This window comes from Miniopterus natalensis, chromosome 10, assembly GCF_054644295.1.
Source record: "Miniopterus natalensis isolate mMinNat1 chromosome 10, mMinNat1.hap1, whole genome shotgun sequence".
In the NCBI taxonomy this organism is placed as follows: domain Eukaryota; kingdom Metazoa; phylum Chordata; class Mammalia; order Chiroptera; family Miniopteridae; genus Miniopterus; species Miniopterus natalensis.
Genome location: NC_142090.1, coordinates 79,411,849 through 79,432,356, shown reverse-complemented (window position 1 = coordinate 79,432,356; position 20,508 = coordinate 79,411,849). Strand labels below are relative to the sequence as shown.

The 20,508-nt window shown below is 36.3% G+C and overlaps 1 protein-coding gene across 2 annotated transcripts in view; it reads left to right on the top strand.

The window, feature by feature from the left end:
- Positions 1-20,508, top strand: part of DPY19L2 (dpy-19 like 2) — a 36,704-nt gene that overhangs the window by 6,178 nt on the left and 10,018 nt on the right. For both annotated transcript variants that reach the window (XM_087821439.1, XM_087821438.1), the window contains exons 6-14: positions 3,437-3,557; positions 6,065-6,158; positions 8,896-8,953; positions 10,599-10,690; positions 11,033-11,132; positions 11,654-11,731; positions 12,539-12,625; positions 15,862-15,921; positions 19,044-19,124. In XM_087821439.1, coding sequence (XP_087677565.1) covers positions 3,437-3,557; positions 6,065-6,158; positions 8,896-8,953; positions 10,599-10,690; positions 11,033-11,132; positions 11,654-11,731; positions 12,539-12,625; positions 15,862-15,921; positions 19,044-19,124 — 771 coding nt within the window. The remainder of the gene's footprint in view (positions 1-3,436; positions 3,558-6,064; positions 6,159-8,895; positions 8,954-10,598; positions 10,691-11,032; positions 11,133-11,653; positions 11,732-12,538; positions 12,626-15,861; positions 15,922-19,043; positions 19,125-20,508) is intronic.

Genomic DNA, 20,508 nt, shown 5'->3' with positions numbered 1-20,508 from the left:
TTATTGATGGTATGTGTCCTTACAGTTGAGCAGAGGATCAGAAGTTGCCCTCCTGCATCTGTTTTCATTTGTACTTCCCTTATGCTTTGGGGAGTTAAGAAGACCCTCACGTGTAATAGCCATTTGGACCTATTCTTCTTTCAATAACCTGTGTAAATATTTGTCACCTATTTGATGGCTGTTTTCTTATTTATTTGTTGGCATAGTTGATAATATTTTATAGCAGAATCCTTAGTAATACATGCTGACATATGTTCCCTCACTCTGGCTTTCTGTTTACTTAGTCAGCTCTGTTGAGGTATAATTTACATGCAATAAAACATACTAGTTTGAGTATACAGTTCTTTGAGTTATACATTTGACAAAAGCATAAAACTGTGTGCCCAAACCACAACTGAGAATAAAACATTGAAAATAATGCCAAAAAGTTCCCATGTGCTCCTTCATGGTAACCGTCTTTTCCACTGAATCATCTTGGCGCATGTGTTGAAAATTGACTGCCTGTGTTATGCATGGATCTGCTTCTGGATTCTCTACGATTCTGTTGTTCTGGATGTCTATATTTATGCCAATACCACACTGCTTTAATGACTATAGCTTTAGAGTAAATCTTAAAATAACGTAGTTCTTCAACTTTGTTGTTCCTTCTCAAAATTACGTTTCTGTATAAACGTTAGTCGTTAGTACAGAAATCTTATTGAGATTTTTGTGATTGCATTGGATTTATACACATATTTGGGAAGAATTGACATCTTAATATTAAGCTCCCCAACCCATGATAATAGTATAGATCTTCATTTTATTAATCATTTTTGTCTCAGCAGTATTTTGTATTTTTCAGCATACAGTCTTCTGTAAGCACTATTTTTACTGTTGTAAGTGGTATTATTTTTAAATTTTATTTTCCCATTTTTGTTGCTTTTGTATAGAAGTTACAGTTGATTTTGAATATTGACCTAGTACCTGTCAATCTCTTTTAATTGGTGCATTCTACCACTTACATTTAATATAATTAGTATGTTTGGGCTTAAGCCTGGTAGATTTTGTTTTCTCTTTGTTCTTGTTTTTTCATTTTCCTGTTTTCTTTTTTCTGTTTTCCTGTGAGCTGTTTGTACATTTTTAGGATCCTATTTTGATTTATCTATAGTTTTTGAATATATTGCTTTATATAGCTTTTTAGTGGTGGTTGTAGCTATTATATTTTATACATGATTTGTTACAGTCTTCTATTACAATTCTACTAGTTCTAATGAGGCACAGAAACCTTACCTTCCTTTATATCTTTTACCCTTACTCCTTTATAATATAATCATCTTAAATATTTCCTCTACATCCATTTAAAACTACATCAGATGTTTGCTTTAGCCACCATACTTATTTTTTAAAACTCAAGAGGAGAAGAAAAGTATTTTGTTTTACCTGTTTTAAAAAATTACTTCTTCCTGATGTTCAAAGATGCCTTCTTTCATCATTTCATTTCCGTTTAGAGGATTTTCTTTAGTCATTCTTTTAGGATAGATCTGCTGACAACATGTTTTCTTAGTTTTTCTTCATTTTTCATATTCAGTTCCCTTTAATTCTTGAAGGCTATTTTTGCTGGATATAGGATTCTGCATTGACAGCTTTCCTTTCAGCATTTGACAAATGTGTCACTTTATCCTGTCTCTGCATGATTTCTGATGAGAAATCTACCTTTTGAATTGTTTTCCTTTTTTAAGGTAAGATTTTTTTTTCTCTTCCTTGTTGCTTTCAATATTTTATCTTTTTAAAATTTTCCCACGAGTGTTCAAAAGTATGATATTTAAAAGTTTTCAAAAGTGTAATTGATGCGCTTGGTGTGGATCTCTTTGGTATTATCCTGGTTTTGGTTTGTTCACCTTCAGTTTCCCCTCCCCTCCCCCCTCCCCTCCAATGACACAAGCATTAAGTCTTTTGTTATGGTCCCAGGGGTCCCTAGGGATCCGTTATGATTTTTTTTTAGTCTCTTCTCTCAGTTGCTGAAATTGAGTAATTTCTGTTGTTCTCTTCGCCAGTTCACTGATTATTTCCCTCAGTTCCCTTCATTCTGCTGTTGAGCTGAGTTTTTATTTTGATTATTGTATTTTCCAGTTCTGAAGTTTTCATTTATTTCCATCCTTATATGTTCTGTTTCTTTGCTAAGACTTTCATTTTTTCCTAAGACTTCTTATGTTTCCATTTGTTTTAAACATGGTCATAATTGCTTGTTGGAGCAATAATTCTAATATTTTTGTCATCTCGTTGGAATCTGTTGATTTTTTTTCATGAAGTTTGAGACCTTCCTGGGTTTTAATGTGATGAGTGATTTTAAACTGAAACCTGGACATGTGAGCATTTTAGAGATGAGATGGCTGAGTCTCAGAGGCTGAAGTATTACTTCAGGCCATAGAAATTGTAACTTGTAGAGTGAGAATCTGAGAAATTTTTACTTCAAAGGCATGGTTTTTTGCTGTATCAAGCTGCATCCCAGAAAGGAGTATAGTTTTAGATTCATCACATAATTTAGTGTGGTAATGTTTTCTACATGTATGATAAATACACGAGAACAAAAATTATAAATGTTAACAGAAGGTCAGTTTTATAAACCTGTTATAAAGTAGTAAGTCTATACTTTTTGAACATGGAAAGATGTTTATGATGTTTGTTAGTGATGTATGTTATATTGGTAGTAATAATATTATGTAATACTGAAAGACCCTGGCTATGTGTTGTCATATCCTAGGGAGAGACTGGAGGGACGCTCCCTGGCCTTTTAAAATAGTTAGCGCTGGATGGTTTTTACTTTTACTTTGAACTCTTTGTTTACTTATCTTTTTACTTTTTAAATTTGTCTTGCAAGCTTTTCCCCAAATACATAAAATTTTTTAAAATCTTCCAGTTTATGACATATCGTTGCTGTTCTTTTCCTTTGTTTTTAAACTTTAAAAGTGGGTTGCAGGTCGGAAAGATTGGTTATATTACATCTGCTTGGGTAGAGTTTTAATGGGCACAGGAGCTATGCTGTATGAGGTTGGTTAAATATTTTTTAGACTATGAAAAAAATAAATTCAAGGACCTAAATAACATGTTATGAAATATTTCTATAAATCTTTGTATTTTGCTATTAATCATCATCATGTTTTAATACATAATTTTATACTTGATTTTACAGTTACTATTACTTATATTAGAATTGATTACAAGATATATTAGAGATGTTGATCACAACAAAAATTTTTATATTCATTACGCAGTAATATACAACTTTAGTTTATAACGTGTGTGTGTAATTTTAAAATGACTGTTTCCCAAGTGAAATGATTTAAATAAAGTGAAAGTTTATAATGTCAAAGGCAACCATCATGAAGTGGTATTTTGAAAAAGTTGTTATGAAGATAGTGTATTTTTCTTCACTATCTTTGTTTTTCATCTTTTGTAGGTGATTCTGGCCGCCTTCTATCGCACATTTGTGGGATTCATGAATTTATTTGGGCTAGAAACTAAGACCTGCTGGAATGTCACCAGAATAGAACCTCTAAATGAAATTCAAAGCTGTGAAGGCATGTTTTTCCCCCCCCTAAAATGCTGCTAGTTGTCATTAACGTTTACATAATCATCTTATACTGTTATGGCTTATTTCAAGAATTATCGTAAACCATTGATTGATTTTTTAAAAACACTATAACTCATTCACCCAAAAGAGTATTTCTCTTTAAAGTAATTTTCTGAGAAAGCTGTGTACTTACTAACATGAGTATTAATATACCCCAATGTAAGGCAATCCTGACTAAGTCATTCCTTCCATTTCAGAACAAGATACAAAACCATTTTAGGGGAGCTTGAATATATAAATGTGGGGATGTAGATTAAAAAACATTTACCCATACTAGTGAACGTAAAAGTTTAGTTATGGAAACATAAAAATCAGATATACACTAGTAGATTGATTTAGAAATACTTCTCTCTTCATGTACACTTTCTACAGTGGTATCTTTGCCGAAGAGCCACTCTTGGAATCAGCTAATGGCTTTCCAGGTCCTGTCATTGCTGCTGCCATTTAAGGTGTGTGTGGTTTCGCGTTGTCACAGTTTGCGCAGGATGCGAGCCTTGAAACTGACAAGCGAAGTCACATGTATCTACTTGCATAGCATTTACATGGTTGTTTTTCTCTTTATTCATATTCTCCACAGCATGACACTGAGTATATTTTATAAATATATTTTTATAGACTTGTTCGCAATAACATTCAACTCTCAGAATATATACTAAATCTGTATACTAAACTTCCCTTACATTCATACTGAGTCCCTCAGGTGATCTTTGTAACATCTAAACTAGCACTGGTAGAGGATACTTGAGACATAATTGGGCTTTTCTTATGTAAAATAAAGGAATGGAGAAAATGCCTCCTAAAATGAGAGACTCTGTAAAGACTAAAGCAGCTTAGAAAGGATGGCCTTTTGTGAGAGATGGAGAAATCGCCTTGAGTCTGTGCGTGTATGTTATTTATTCAGTTGCCACTAAGTGATAGGTTAGTGTTAGCCCTTCGGACCCCCGGGTGCACCAGTAAACATTTAGAAGAAGTGCTAGAAGTTGTAACTGCTGGGTGAGCCCAGAGAGAAAATGCGTTTGCTCAATAGGAGTAAGGGAAGGAAGCGTTTCAGAAGCAGGGACCAGCTTGTTCAGGATTCCTGAGGCAACAGAACTGGAGCAAGGGGACTCCTGGAGCCCAGCGAGCGAGCCAGAGAGGGAGAGAGAGAGCGAGAGCGCGAGCGAGCGAGCGGGAGCGCCGGGCCTGGAAGCCAGGGCCAGGGAATGCAGGGCAGTGACTGGTTACGGCTTTTGTCCTTGACTCATTGAAGAATTTTAACGGATTTGCATTTTAAAAACGTCACTTTGGCAGTTCCACGGAAAAGACTGGAAAGGATCCAAGTGGGTCAGTGAGGCCGCAGGGGACAGCCATGCTCCCAGCAGGCGGCGGGAAGGGTGACTGGGAAGGGCGTGGGTCTGAGAGATTTGGAAGCTGGATTGACAATGTGTGGTAACCGGTTGATGGGAGAGGGAAAGGACAGGGAAGTCGTGGAACTGTTTTGTTTCCAACTTAAGTAAGTGGGTCCTTTTGAATGGTGTAAAGCATTATTAAGGTAGCAGGTTCGAGTTGCTCAGCGTGGAGAGGTCAGGCAGCAAGAGGGAAGCGGTCCTGGAGGGAGGCTTGAAGTCACTGTATGTAGGTGACAGTTGGAGCCATGGAAGTGGAAGCTTTCCTGAAGGACACTATAGAGACTGAGGAGGAGGGTGTGCGACAGAGCCTGGGGTGGTCCAGCACCCAGGGGGTGTGCAGAGGAAGAGAAAGAAGGTATCAGGACAGGCTGCAGAGGGACAGTCGGAGCAGAAGAGGCATTAGGTCAGCGCCTTCAGGTCTCCGCGCCACCAAAAACTTTTATAACTAAATAACACTTGACAAGTTATTTAAATTTTCTATGCTCTGTTTTCTCAACCATTAAAAAATTATTTTCGTAACAACTAATAGGATTATGACATGAAGATTGTAAAGCGCCTAGTCGACCATGTGACTGTTAATATATTTTATGCATGTCTGTCTAGTCTCGTGCATGGGAGTTATTCTGTGTTAAGGTTTAAGGTTCTGGCTCTACGTAATAATGGATCAGATAACTGGGTTATCTCACAGACTAAAGCTTTGCCAGGGGCAGCACCCATGTCTTACTCGTCCTAGAACAGAGCTCAGGATAACGCCATGGAGCTTCTCTCGTAATTCAAGTGACTCTACAGACAGTTCTAGATACTGAACAATAGCAGCAGCATCTAGATAGAGCGAAGAACCAAATAATTATTACAGTATAATGATACTTAATTGGGGGAAAGTATAAATGTAGCCACAATAAAGTATAAAGTTTGAATGTAACTAGTAATACCTCATGTAAGAGGAAAGTACTAATGCTTTCGGCAAACTCATGAGCTCTTGATTACAAAGCACTGCAGTTATTATGTCCAATTACTTTAGAGTCGTTTATTCATGAAATACTGAATAATCTGTGTCTTTTTAAAGGAGTGGGAGACCCTGCCTGCTTTTATGTCGGTGTGATTTTTATTTTAAATGGAGTAATGATGGCAATGTTCTTCGTATATGGTGCGTATCTGAGGTAAGACTGCTACTGTATTGAAAGATCCTTTAGCGGGCTCATAAGGACTGGCTGCCATTTGTTGATTATATAAAAAGGATAATTAGTGAGATTAATTGACTAGTAGTAGGAACATTTGTAGATTTATTTTTTTCGGAAACTTATCCCATATCGTGCAACCTGGAACTAGAGCTGTCACTAAACTAATATCATAAGGGCCTTCCTTTTTCCCTTGTGGGGAACTTTTTTTAGTTACGATTCCTTAACCAAAATTTTAATGAAAATACCTGAGTCATATGTAACATTATTATAACAGAGGGGACCTTGGGTTGGCATGAGTAGCAGATAATTTCTAATTTTAGTCTCTGTACATGTAATATTAAAAAAAGAAATATAATGTTTATCTCTTGTAGCAGACACACAGCCGATAGCCTGTCTTTCTTGATAACAATGCTATACTACAACTTAGTTTGGGGTGGCAGTGTGTTCAATCTCAGGTGATAGGTTGCAGTTAACTGTGACAGTCATGTATAGTTGACCCTTGAACAGTGCAGGGGTTAGAGGTGCCAGCTGCCCCCCCCAGTTGAAAATCCATATTTAACTTTTAACCCCTCCAAAACTTCACTAGCAGCCTACTGTTGTCCAGAAGCCAGTAAGCATATGTAAAGTTGACCAACATCATTAGTTGTCAGGAAAATAAAAATTTAAACCACAATGAAATACTATTTCACATCCACTGGATTGCAAAAGGGACTCTTACCCATAGCACGTGGACATATTTGTGTAACTATTTTGGAAAAACAGCATGCATTATCTAGTAAAGTTGAAGATGCAGATACCTTATAACTCAGCAACTCCTGTTTAAAGTGTGTATGTCTAAGAAACCTTGGCACATGCGTACCAGGAAATAGTATGTACAAGAATATAGCAGCATTGTTGGTAATAGCTCCAAACTGGAAACAATTCAAATGTCCATCAGCAGAGAACTGTACGCACAGTAGTTCATTAATGTAGCGGAATGCTGTAGAACAGTGAACGCGGAGCTGCGGCTACACACATCAGCGCGGGCAAGCCTTAAAATGAATGAATGAAGGCAGGCACAAAATAGAAAGAAATCCCGCCTACTTCCATGTGTATCAAGTTTAAAAACAGATTAAAGTGAATGATAGTATGATATGGATGTACAAGTGGCTAAATTGATAATTGCAAAAATCAGGGTAGTGGCCGTCTCAAGGGGTGACGAGTGGAGACTCGGGTGCAATCAGTTTTCTGTCTCAATGATGTGGTCACAAGGATGTTTGCTTTATAATTATCCCATAAACTGTCTAGAAGTTTTATGTACTTTTCTGTATATATGCCGTATAGGAAAAATAGTTAAGCTCATCACAGTTTTTTTTAGGGAAAGGATTACCTTTAGATTATGGTGTTAGGCTTAAAGATGTTCTATTTCAGAGAGTAGTTTGTATGTCTTAGGCTTTTTTAAACCTGGAAAATGTTACATAAGACTAAAGCCTTTTAAAATTAATATTTTTCATTGCTGAGCAACCCAAGAATTATCATCTTCTCTAAATTGGTTACATAGTTCTGGAATATGAACCGAAGCTTCAGTCTTTAAGAAGGATATGTAGATAGAACAAACGTTGGCTATAAAAGTTCACTCAGATTGTGAGGATAGTGAATGGCATGTGAGAAACAACAGAAACGGGATTTGTGGGGATATTTTATGTTTCTTATTTTGTGATTCCACTGGCACCAACTTGGAATCCAGATCCTCCATTTCTGTTCTTTTGGTGGCTAAGGACTAATGTTAACATGCATATCTAACTTCATCAAGTCTAAAATTAATTGATATCTTTCCTGATCTGATCGGTACAAGAAATGTTAAAGCACTTGGCTTCACAACAGCCCCTTGCATCTTCTATTACCATAGTTTAGCGCTCCCATTGCCCCTCTGCGGGATTTATTGGGTTTTGTCTTCTATTGTGTATGTTGTCGAATCTTAGTGTTATCCACGTGTTGCTAGTTTCTAGTGTAGTATTGCCCTTCTTAGACATTCCTTCTCTCAATTTCTTACTTTCCTAAGTGCATCCTTTGAATCTCCTTTAGTAAAAACTTATTAATGGCCAGTCACTTCCCATTTGCTTTCCTCTGTTTTTTGTTTCTGTTTTTTTTTGGAAACTACTCCTTCCCTTTTCAGTCATTATGTCAACATTTATTGTCTTCCAAGTGTGGCGCAGTGGATGTAAGGGATGAACAACATCCAAAGAAAAGGCTGCTTTAGGAAATGGTTCTTAACCTCGGATGGTTATCCTTGACCAGATTTTTGTGTCCTAGGCTGTTATTTCTTTGGGACTCGAGAATATTCCCAGTGGTGTAGACAGTTACTGCTAAATGAAGCTGTCAGACTCTTGTTTTCATCCCTCAGTCAAAAGACAAAGTCTGCCCCCATTCTGAATATTCGAATAATGCGCTAGAGACTGAAGTGTGGCCTGTTCGTTAAATGTTATCTTATGTTTGCATCTTATGTGTTTTATTTAGAAAATAAGTATATTATAAAATTCAGATTATTTTGTATGTACATTTTATATGCTTGTACATTCAAGATTAAAACACCCACAACATAGGTACTTTTGAGATTTTTCTTATTTTATATGGCTTAGTACTATGACATTTTAAATATGATTGTAAATTCTAAGATAATTTTGTGAAAAAATTCACTAAATTTTGCATGAATTATGATTGTATACTTTTTTTACAGTGGGACTCAACTTGGAGGTCTAATTACAGTATTATGCTACTTTTTCAACCATGGAGAGGTTTGTTTTCTAGAAAATAATTTTTAAGAAATAGAAGGGACTATATAGGAACAAAAAAATATATTCAAATATATTCATCAAAACAATATATAATTGCGTATTACTTAGGACTTCGCAGTATTTTAAAGAACCTTGTGTTGTAAGTTGATATTTAATCCTTTTGATCCACATTTTTACATAATAATAATTTATGACATGAAATTTCTGACCTGGTTTTTAGTGTATGTGTTCATACACATATATTTTGTAGAAAAAGGAAATACTGTGCTTGTTAAGTTTAGGCACTTTGTATACATTATCTCACTCCTACCAAACTTTTCTGGGAGATGGTAGTTATCCTCACAGGAGATAAGAAACTGAAAGTTAGGGAGGTTAAGTTCCTCACCCAAGATTTCACATTCACTGCATGATGAAGCCGGGTCTCCCGTTCACATCTGTCTGCTCCAAAGCCTCATTTCTTCTATTGCACGATGCTGCCTTTTCAGGAGCACAAAACACTAAATCAGAATAGAGACCAACCAGCTAATTCAGCCCAGCAGGTCATGGGCAACCTAAAAAGAGTTCCTAGAAACTTAGAACAGGATAAATTCGTCCCGCAGAGTGCTGCGTACATAACAATGTGCCAGGCGCTGTGTTGGATGCTGAGGCTGTGGAGTGAAGGGAGGGGACCCGGCAGCTAGTTTCCAGATGCACAATATGTGATATGTTAGGGCCCAGCTTATACATGGTACAGCCTTTATTCATCACCCCTGGGAAAGATACTTGGTTAATTTAAACAATCTGCTAGACAAGGGAGTCAAAAGTATTATACATAAATATCTTAGATATATAAACTTAAAGCAAACAAATGCATCGTCCCTCACCAGTGTGATCATGTGAAGAGATGTTTTCTTTGAGTGCCAGACGACCAGCATTGTGAGTTGACTGTCATATGTGCCACAAAACCAAGTTCTTGCAAGTTTAAGAATTTTGGTTTCTTGGAAGAGGAGCAGTAACTCCTACAAGGTTAGGTGCTTTCTAGAATTTTAGAATTCTTGATAGAAAACTTTTATAATATTCTCACCCATATATCTTAAAACAGTTTTACAGTTTATTTAAATGTAATTAACACTTTTATTGTATGCATCACATTAGTGATTCCCAAATACTACGTTACTTTTAGAAACTTAGTTAACTTTTTAAAGGTATATTTCACAAATTCAAAGATAGTCTTAATTATTTGTACTGTGTGTGTATATTTATTAAACTCGTTATGTGTAAGCTCCCTTAATGTTTGTGAGTTGCCCGGGGACATCTGTTTGTGTATTTTCCCGGGCGTGTGCGTGTGCATCCCCAGGCCCTGGGACTGCGGGGCCCTCCCTGCAGCGCCGGGGGTGGGGCAGTCCCTTGGCCCTGGGCCTTTACCTCCCCTGTGCCTCCCCCTGCCTGCCCTTTGCGTTTCCTGCGTGGCCTGGTGAGCTTTCCCCTGACTGCGCTCGCTGGGGATGGTCCTCGCCTCACGGCCGCATGTCCCTTAGAGCTCCAAAGCCCACGGAGCTGTGCCAGGCGCCCGGGAGTGAAGGAGCCTGCTGTTAAAGCGATGACTGTGAGGTTAACAGTGTTCGTTGCAGGGGCACAAAGTGAAGCGAGCGTTTTCTGGTTTCAGGCCACGCGCGTGATGTGGACACCTCCGCTCCGGGAGAGCTTCTCGTACCCGTTCCTCGTGCTGCAGATGTTCGTGTTGACTCTGATCCTCAGGTGATTTCCATTATACAGCAGACCTAAATAATAAGTGACGATGCTTAAAATACACTCCAGCCTGTTATCATTCAAATGTAGGTGCTGGTTTTTTAGTAACTTTCAAAATAAATTGAATATCCGGTTAAGAAAATATTCTAAAATACTGAGTTTCTGATAACTACCTGACGTTTTAATAAGCAAGCAGTATTTTAGGTTCTTTCCAGTGAGCTTTTACAAGTGAGCTGCACTCTGTTGTCTTGCATGGAAGACGAGGGAACCGGTAGGCGAGGGCGCTGTGCCCTTGGCCTTTGCGTTGTGATGGGCGACCTTGGGAACTCACTGCTGTCGCTTCTCCCCCAGGACGTCGCACGGCAGTGGGAGGCACTTCGTCGCGCTCTGCCTCTCCAACGTCGCCTTCATGCTCCCCTGGCAGTTCGCTCAGTTCATACTTTTCACGCAGGTGAGATGATTGTAAACTCATCTGAGTCAAGTGCAAGTGCACTGGGTTGTTTCTGTACAGGTTTTAGGGTGTGACTGTATCTGTGCCTGATAGAGCCCGAGGTAGTTCAGAGGCGGGGGACCGCGGGGCGCCCCTGCCGGAGCCTGGGGACCCCCCTGCCGGAGCCTGGGGCCGCCGCCCGCATCCTTCCCGGTGCCCCCGCTAAGTCCCCCGCAGCCTCTCGCCGGCAGGTGTCTCTGAGAGAAAGGTGACCCACAGTGCCATGCTCACACTGCAGATTTCCACCCTTTCTCTGCTCTTAGGTTCCTAATTTTTTCTTTATTTTATTTTTGTCTTGTTAGTAATCTGTGTCTTTTGTAGGTATTTTCCTTAGCTATTCTAGTTCCCAGGGAGAAGGTTGGTTAGATTACTTAGGTATCATAGAAATATAACTCTCTGTTACATTTACTTCACTTATGAATAGTAAAGTATTTGTTTTTTACATATTTTTCACTTTTGCTTTTTTAACATTTTTCTTTCAGATAGCCTCATTATTTCCCATGTATGTTGTGGGGTATATTGAGCCAAACAAATTTAAGAAGATCATTTATATGAATATGGTAACGTTTTCATATTTATAAGTCAAGATTAAAATAAGATCTCAGGGCTACCATCTTTCAAGTTGCATTTAATACATATGATTTTGATAACATCCAGAAGGAAAATGGGAAGTGTACCTTATAGAGACCATATTATAGCGTACTTTCAACTATAGTGGAGGTGGTTTTACTCTCTGAAACTCTTATTTTTATGCTTTCTTATTAGTCACTACCTTTGAAACTGCCTTTTCCCTGAGACCTGAAATGAATTTACTCTGTAAATTTTGTGTGTTCATGTTTTTAAAAATTTATTTTATTGTTGAGAGTACTATAGGTGTCCCCCACTTCCTCCCCTTTGCCCCCTCCACCTGGCTCCTGCCCCACCTAGAATTTTTGTTTTTATCTTAAGTTTCCAAACACATCTCCCCTAAGGACATAAAAATATCTTCTAAGAACATAAAATAAACTTCCTTAGTGAAAGAAATCCTCAAGTAGTACAGCAAAAATAAGATAAAAAAATTAATACAACTAAGTCTTTTTTATTATATTACTCCATTATTGAATCAACAGATATAATAGTTTTTCCCATATTCTTTGTACCAAGTAGCAGATAGAGAAAAAAATTAAATATTTCTATAATGAATTTATAGTGTTGAAGATACATAGGACCTATCAGTGCATTGCAATTCTATTATCATTTGGCCAAGATCTATTAGTCTTATTTATGCATATGAAGTTTATATTAGAAAGGCTATATGCCTGTAGACCAAGTGTGCATTATGCTACATATCATAATGATGAAACGTGTTTCTTTTCTTCCCTTTTCAGGTTTCAGTTCTCCTTTGTTTTGTATTAATGTTTGGAAATCCGATGTATTTATCTTCTTATTATTCTTCATCTTTGTTAATGACATGGGTAAGTATATGTTAAGCTCATGAAGTTGTTCTGTTTTTTTTAACCTGTGAAATAGGAGGTGTAACCCACCCGACATAGGTTTAGGAGTATAAACAGGATCCTTTCCCAATTATTACTAATACGAAAAAGTATTCCCCAAATAACACCTACTCTCTCTCTCTCATCCTTGGAAAATAACATGGTACAAAGTTTACCATTTTAAGGCAATGCCCAAGGAAATCTTTTAAAAAACAACTAGAAGATAGTAAGACTGACTTACTTTTAAAATATGCCATAATTTATGATCAAAGTTAGTTATTTCCTCCCAAGTCACTCCAGGAGGCCCACTACTTACTGCAGTGCCCCTGCCATTGCTCAGAACAGTTTGGAACTCCTCTGAATTGCCTTCACAGACTGTGGCACATTCTTTTGAATATCCTCAATGGTGGCAAAACTTCGTCTTTCAAGGGTGGATTTGATTTTTGGAAAGGACCAAAGTCTTGTGATAAGGTGGGTGATTGGGCTGGGGAACATATAGATCTTGATCAAAATATGGTGTGACATTAAAGTAATAAGACCTATTTTCTTGCTCCTATAACTAAATTATTTTTGAAGGTAGTTTAGAAAATAGAGTTCCAAACTGTTTTCGAGCAATGGTAATGCAGTTAGAATAAGTTTATAGTCTCCTCATGTGACTTACTTTCACTGAATAGCATTCATTTGGATATGTATTTGGAACAGTGGTTCAGAAAATCAGCTTTATTACTTTAGAGTCACACTTCTGATATTCCTAAGCCAGAGCCTATAATGTTCTCCTCCATGGGAATGTTCCCCGCGTGTTCTCTTTTCACAGTTACCAAAAATGACCCCAACCACAGTAGTACCAATACAGTGCGCGCGTTTCCATGTACGGGCATTGACTGACTCTTGTTCATTTGACCTTGTGTTTTAACATTTTTGCTCCCCACACCTTTTTTCCCTCATAATAAGTAATTCCTTCCTTTTCTCATTCCTCTAAAACATCAGCTTTTCATTTTCAGCATTCTGTCAAACTTTTTCAGCATTCTGTCAAACTTGTTCAGCATTCTGTCAGACTTATTCAACATGACAAGATAAAAGACTTATAATTGTATGCTCATCCACCTCTTTTTCGGAAAGCTATTTTATTTTGAAATACAGAAAACTGTATAAAACAAGTGTTTTATGTATTGGCAGTACTAACTAGTACTGATAAGTACTGATTAATGAACTGTTATTTGGCAAATATATTTAAATCACCATCAAGTCAAAATCAGAACTTTTCCAGCTGTTCTGCCCCAATTATAATTCCCTTGCACTGCTCTACAGCATTAATAACTATGGTAATTGCTCCTAGCTTTCCTCTATAGTTTCATCACTTAAGTTTCTATTTTTGTCCACAGGTTTCATATATATATGCCTGTTTTGTTCCCCAGGAAATGCACTTGTTGAAGAGCCTAGGCCATTGAACACTAGAGGATTATATGGTGTAGATTTCACTCTCTGAATCCTCGTGGTTTAGCTGTATATCCTCCTTTGTTTTCCATATTTATCGTATATTAATAATTGAATCTAACACTTGGACAGCTTAAGGTTTGATCCATTTAGCATAGTGTTCTTCTTTTGTCAGGAGATACATAATATCCAGTACCTCTCTTTTCATGATAGCAGCCATCAATGCTTAGTACCAGATCCATTATTTAGTGGGGATTGCAAAATAGTAATATTCCAGTCCCTCATTTACAGTTGATACAGGAAAAGTAAACTGCTGTCTAAAAGAATGGAGTTAGGAGGAGGTGGAAAAATATGTGAAGAAATAATGGCCAAAATTTTTCTAATGTGATGAAAATTATTAACTCAGAGATAAAGAATTTCAGTAAATCCCGAATACAACAATGCTATATAGTAAGGCATATTATAATCAAGTTGCTCAGAATCAGTGATAAAGTTACAATATTAATAACCAAAGAAATAAAACATGTTAAATGTAGAAGAACAAAGGGTAAGGATGTCAGATTTTTCATAAGAAAAAAATGCAAGGAATAAGACAGTTAAAATACTCAAAATTTCTTTAAAACGCTTACAGAAAAAATACTGTCAATCTACAATTCTATACCTAGCAACATATGGCTCAAAAAATGAAGGCAAAATAAAGGCTACATGACCGCATTTGCACTAGAAGAAATGTTAAAGGAGGCCCTTCAGATGGAATATAATATTAGATGTCAGTATGGCACTGCACAAATGAAGCCCTGGAAATGGTAGCTAGAGGTGCTTCCACAACAAAAATACCGTAGATTAGGTGGCTTATTTCTCACAGTTCTTGAGACTGGGAAGTCTAAGATCAAGGTGCCAGTCACTTTGGTTCTTGGTGAGGGCTCTCTTCTTGTCTTGTAAACAGATGCCTTCACTGTATCCTCACATGTGGAGAGAGACACCATCTCTCTCCATGTCTCCCCTTATAAGGGTACTAATTCCATTCAGTAGGGATTTAATTACCTCCCCAAGGTTTTACCTCCAGCATGTCACATTGGAGATTAGGGTTTCAGCACGTGAATTTGGTAGAGGACCTAAACATTTTGTTGATAGCACTGAAGGTATGGTTTTTGAGGACCCTGGCTCTATGTATGAGCCTCAATTTCATTTTCTTACCTTTCATAGTTCCAAGTACTCTTCTGCTTCCCTCCCTTTTCAGTACTAGCCTGTAGTTGTAACTTCCTTCTACAGTCCTCCTTAAAGACTGCCATAGGGTCCCTCCTACTGTTTTTGTTTTTAAAATCACCTTCTTTTGTCTGGCATCTGGAAAGTTCCTTTTCTTTCTTAAAAGTTAGGGTTTTAAAAAAACATTTTAAAATATTTTATTTGGGAGTTTGGAGAGGAAGGATTTTCAGGTTAACTTAAACCACTAATTTTGCTGGATAACCTGCATATACACTTGCATGGACACACCATCCACGCACCATCTACCTCATCAGAAGAGTTGCCTGTGTAACACATCCAAGTAGTGCAGTGAGGAATTAACTTTATTCTAGGGGCAACTTTTTAGTGTTCAAAGCATTTAGCTTTCACCCCAAGGAAATTCTGTCATGTTCAAATTTTGAAAAATCAGCAATTAAGAAGGAAAATGGCTGGTGATAGGCAAGATGGAAGGGGGGCGTGGCCATGTAATTTTTGAAACATATAATTCATATAAAATATAAATGTTAATTTTATTTCATTTTGTATCACATGTATTTTAGGTGATAATTCTAAAGAGAAGTAATATTCAAAGATTGGGAGTATCTGAACTCAACTTCTGGGTGAGATTTAACATTTTTAATACAATTTCTTCAAAATCTTTATTTCCATAAACCAAATAGGATGATATACTTAAAAATGACTGGTTGGAGGTAATACATCTTAGTCTTCAGCAACATCAAGAAGTCATCTTTAAGAAACTTGTACTGCCTCAGCCTTTCTCCCTTTGCTTTCATTCAGCTAGATCCCTACTACCTTATTTTTTTTAAAAAAAAGTATATCTTTATTGATTTCAGAGAGAGAAAGGGAGAGGGAGAGAGAGAGAAACATCAATGATGAGAGAGTCATTGATCGACTGCCTCCTACACGCCCCCAACTAGGGAACGAGCCCACAACCCAAGCATGTGCCCTGACCGGGAATCAAACCTTGATCTCCTGGCTCCTAGGTAGATGCTCAACCTTTAAGCCACGCCCAACCAGGCTACCCTACTTTTAAATTTTCTATTTGCCTTAAGTTTCTCTCTCTAACCTTTTCTTCAAAATAACCAGGTTTGTAATTCTGTTCCCACTTTCCCCTTTTCTGTTCTCTGCATCTGTCCATCATCCATCTTTCCCTCTGCTTCCAACTTTAGACTCTAGTATTTTTGTCCTTTGGACATTTCTCTACAATCTCCCAGCCTCTTCTTATTTCAGTTTAGACACTGCTTAATCTTTGTTCGACTTCCTCCCAGATAAGCAAATGGATGGCCCATGTTACCTCTTTGTTTGTGTAAAGCTTTGTTTCCAAGTAAAGTAAGTATATTATTTGCTAGGCCCTACAGTGACTAATTATCATAATATCAGCAGATGACATTTTTTCCCCCTCTGTTTTACTTCTGTTGAAAAATAAAACCTACATTATTGAAGAACTATGTGAATACATCTTATATATTGATAGGGTAAAACTGGAAAAGCTATGATAAGATAAGTACATTTCTATTCAGAATACAAAATGAACAAAATGAATGTATTGCCAGCTTCTCATTGTTTTCATTTCAGTAATTCCAAAGGAACAAATTCTAAAGAGAAAAAAGTTGAGCTTTAATGAATGTTCAGCATATATTATATTTTGAAACTTGTATAATTGATAATTGTCAGTCTTGCAAAAGGGAGAAACATCATGGTAGTCATTTAAACAATGCAAAAGATGTCCTGGATTTTCATAGCTTTTTTCATTTTACAGAAGACAGTCAAAAAAGAAAAGCAAAGATATTTTGTGAACTAACACTTTTTCTTACCTGTTTTGTTATTTCTCAAGTAATTCTTTCCTGGTAATGGAATAAAGATTATATTGCATATCTTACTCTGCCACAATTGAAAAATTTGAGAACAAGGAAGTTCTTTATTATTTTTATATTGAATAGCAGTAAAAAATACACAGAAAAATTGTCACTTATGACTGATCAGAATCTATTTTTAATATTCTTTACCATTGTGTGGCAACTTGGAAGAAAAACTAGTAACTCAAGAACAGCTATATATAACTATGTATCCTCATTCTGATAAAATTGGCCTCATCCCAGGAATGCAAATATGGTTCTGGAAAATCCATAAGTGTGCATTATCACACAGACAGATTAAAGGGAAAAACCACTCATCGTTCTGTTAGATGCAGAACACGAATCTGATGAACACCCATGTATATACGATAAAAACTCAATACAGTAGAAATAGCAGGGGGTTTTCTTAACCTAGTAAAATTTTTCAACATCCATTGATCTTATAGGTGAGGTAGTTAGAGTGTTCCATTTAAAATAGCAAGATAAATGTGTTTTTTTCACATTTTCATTAAAGGTCTGAGCTAGCACATTAAAGCAAGAAAGTAAACAGGAATGGGAAGGAAATAGAAAGGAAGAATCAGAAGTCATAATATCATTATTTACATGGAAGAGAAATAATTTTCAAGTTATTAGATATAAGAATTCAATAACATGGCTAGATATGATTAATATTCAAAAGTCAATTACATTTCTATTTTCTGGCAACAAAGAAAAAATTTTTGTAAATTTGTCATGTATATTAGGAAGAAAAAGCACAGTGTCTGAATAAACTTAACAAAATATGTACAATATTTGGGGAAAATATTTTTAAATTGTTAAGACTATATCAAAATAAATGGAAAAAATATACCATGTTTATGCATAGGAAGACACTATATAATGTCATTTCTCTTCAGTTGATGCTTAGATTCAAAGCAGTTATAACAAGATTACCTTGCAGGATGCTTTTCAATGAATAATGCTGGAGTAATTTGTTATATATATGGGAAAAGTTATATCAGATACAAATATCAATGTCAGAGTTGGAAAGTGTGGGTTTTCCCCCATTTGATCTATATTCATAATTCTTTATGTACTTCCTTACATTATGGCTCAACAAGATGTGTCAGGCTCTTCTTATATTGTCCTTGCCCCAACTCTGGAATCAGCCATTTCTCCCAAGACCCTTAGTTCCTTTTAGTGTAGAATGGTATTTAGAAACCAAGGTCAGAGTGTTGTCATTGCTACCAGTGTGTCCTTGCGTCTAGACCTTTCATTATATGTATCTGTATGTACACTCACATGTGTGTATTTATATGTATGAAATAATGTCATAACTCTACCTCCAAATCCAGTCCAATGCTATAAGGAAGATAGTACAATAGAAAGAAATCACCCAATCTAAATAACAAAGGAAAAATAGACTGGAAAAAATATCATAGAGGCTTAGGGTCCTGTGGGACAATAACAAAAGATCTGGTTGTATCATTGAAGTTCCATAAGGAGAGGAAAAAGAGAGGCACTGAAAAAGTTTTTAAAGAAGTAGTGGCTGAAAACTTCTTAAATTTGGTAAAATACTTAAATCTACAGAGTCAGGAGACTGAATGAATCCCAGGTAGGATAAACTCAACAAAATCCCTGGCTAGACACATCATAATTAAACTTTTGAAAACTAAACAAAAAAATTTTGAAAGCAGTCAGAAATGATGCATTACCTATAGGGTGAAACTGATTTGAAATACAGCAGACTTTTCACCTGAAGCTATGGGGGCCAGAGGTGGTGGCACAACTTTTTGTCAATTTTTTTCTATGCCATTTTTTGATATAATTGAGTATTTTAACTGGGTAATTTTTAGTAACTGACTTCTGTTTTTTTTATTCTTTAGCTAATTCAAGGTTTTGGTTGGTTATGTGGAACAATCATTTTGAAATTTCTGACATCTAAAATCTTAGGCGTTTCAGACCATGTAAGTACTTTCTAGTTAAAATATAAAAAATTCTGTAAATATGTATACCTGGATGAAAACTTTGAAATCACCTATTTTTACTGCTTCATTTTACATATGTTAAGTGCCTTCTTCAAGGGCTCCAAGCTAATTATTGGCAGAGTAAATACTATAACCCTGAAATTCAATGAGCTTTTCAACCTACTAAGAAAAAAGTATATCAGTGAGTGCTGACTTACCCTTCTAGGAAAATAATAATATGTTAAGTAGTTACTTGTTTATATTTCAGTTAAAGCACAAATAATTATTTGTTTAGACAGTTATTGCAGATGTTAACATATGAGCAGTCTATACTCAGCTTTGGAATATAGAACTCTTAAAATATCAATATAGTTTTATTTATAATTACGGATTAAGTTTAAGATATTTGATATTTTTAAGAATTTTTAACATAGAAAATGATAAAAGTTCTTTTTTTATCTTCTAGAAAATATATGGACCCCTTGTGTGGCATTTCTGTTTTAAGGCTAATTCCTTAAATAATGGCCCTTTTTAAAGCATAAGTCCCTACTTAATGAATTTAAGGAATAGAAAACAATTCATGGGTTTACTTTCGAGTTTTAGCACTTTCTGTTTGGATATGAGCATACGTGCATGTATCACACAATAATCTACTCTGAAATTTACCACATCTAGTACTATCCAGTTAGGACCCTGTCTAATGTTGAAGTTGCCTCAGCTTTAACAAGGGAACATAGTATTTACTCTCTGAAAGGTCAACCGCTGTTGTCATCCAATAGAATTGAACTCATGTATGTGTTCATATTAAATACAATTTCAGAGTGTAAGGATTCCTTTGCTATTTATTGCGAGCTTTGCATAGTGATTTATTAGGTTTAATTGTTGCTGCTGCTCTCTGGTATGTCTGACACATTTTCTCTCTTTCCCCTTTTATTCTTCACTTTTTATTGTGTAGGGAGTATCTATTTTATGATAAGCTTTACTTAGATATCCTAAGTTACGTACTTATCCATGAAGTTGGTCTATAGTTTTCTCTCTTGCTTTGCTCCGCGTGGTCACCCAACTCTTTACAAATCTCACACACATATGTGCTTGCGTGTGCACACGCGCACACACACACCCCCATTCTTGGTACTCTTAAGTGACTTCCTCAGTGAGACAGCAGTGAGAAAGATTTGAAACTAAAGTGTTTTGGTTAAATTATCATTAGTCACCAGGCCTACTCTAAATTAGGAAAGTTAAGGAAACTAGTCATCCTCAGGACCATGAATAAAAGACAATCGCAGATAATCATATAAACTTGATATGAAACAATTTCTATCCCTGTAAAATATTATGAATTAAGATTTTATACACCAAATGTTTTCCTTTCTATTTGGCCTAA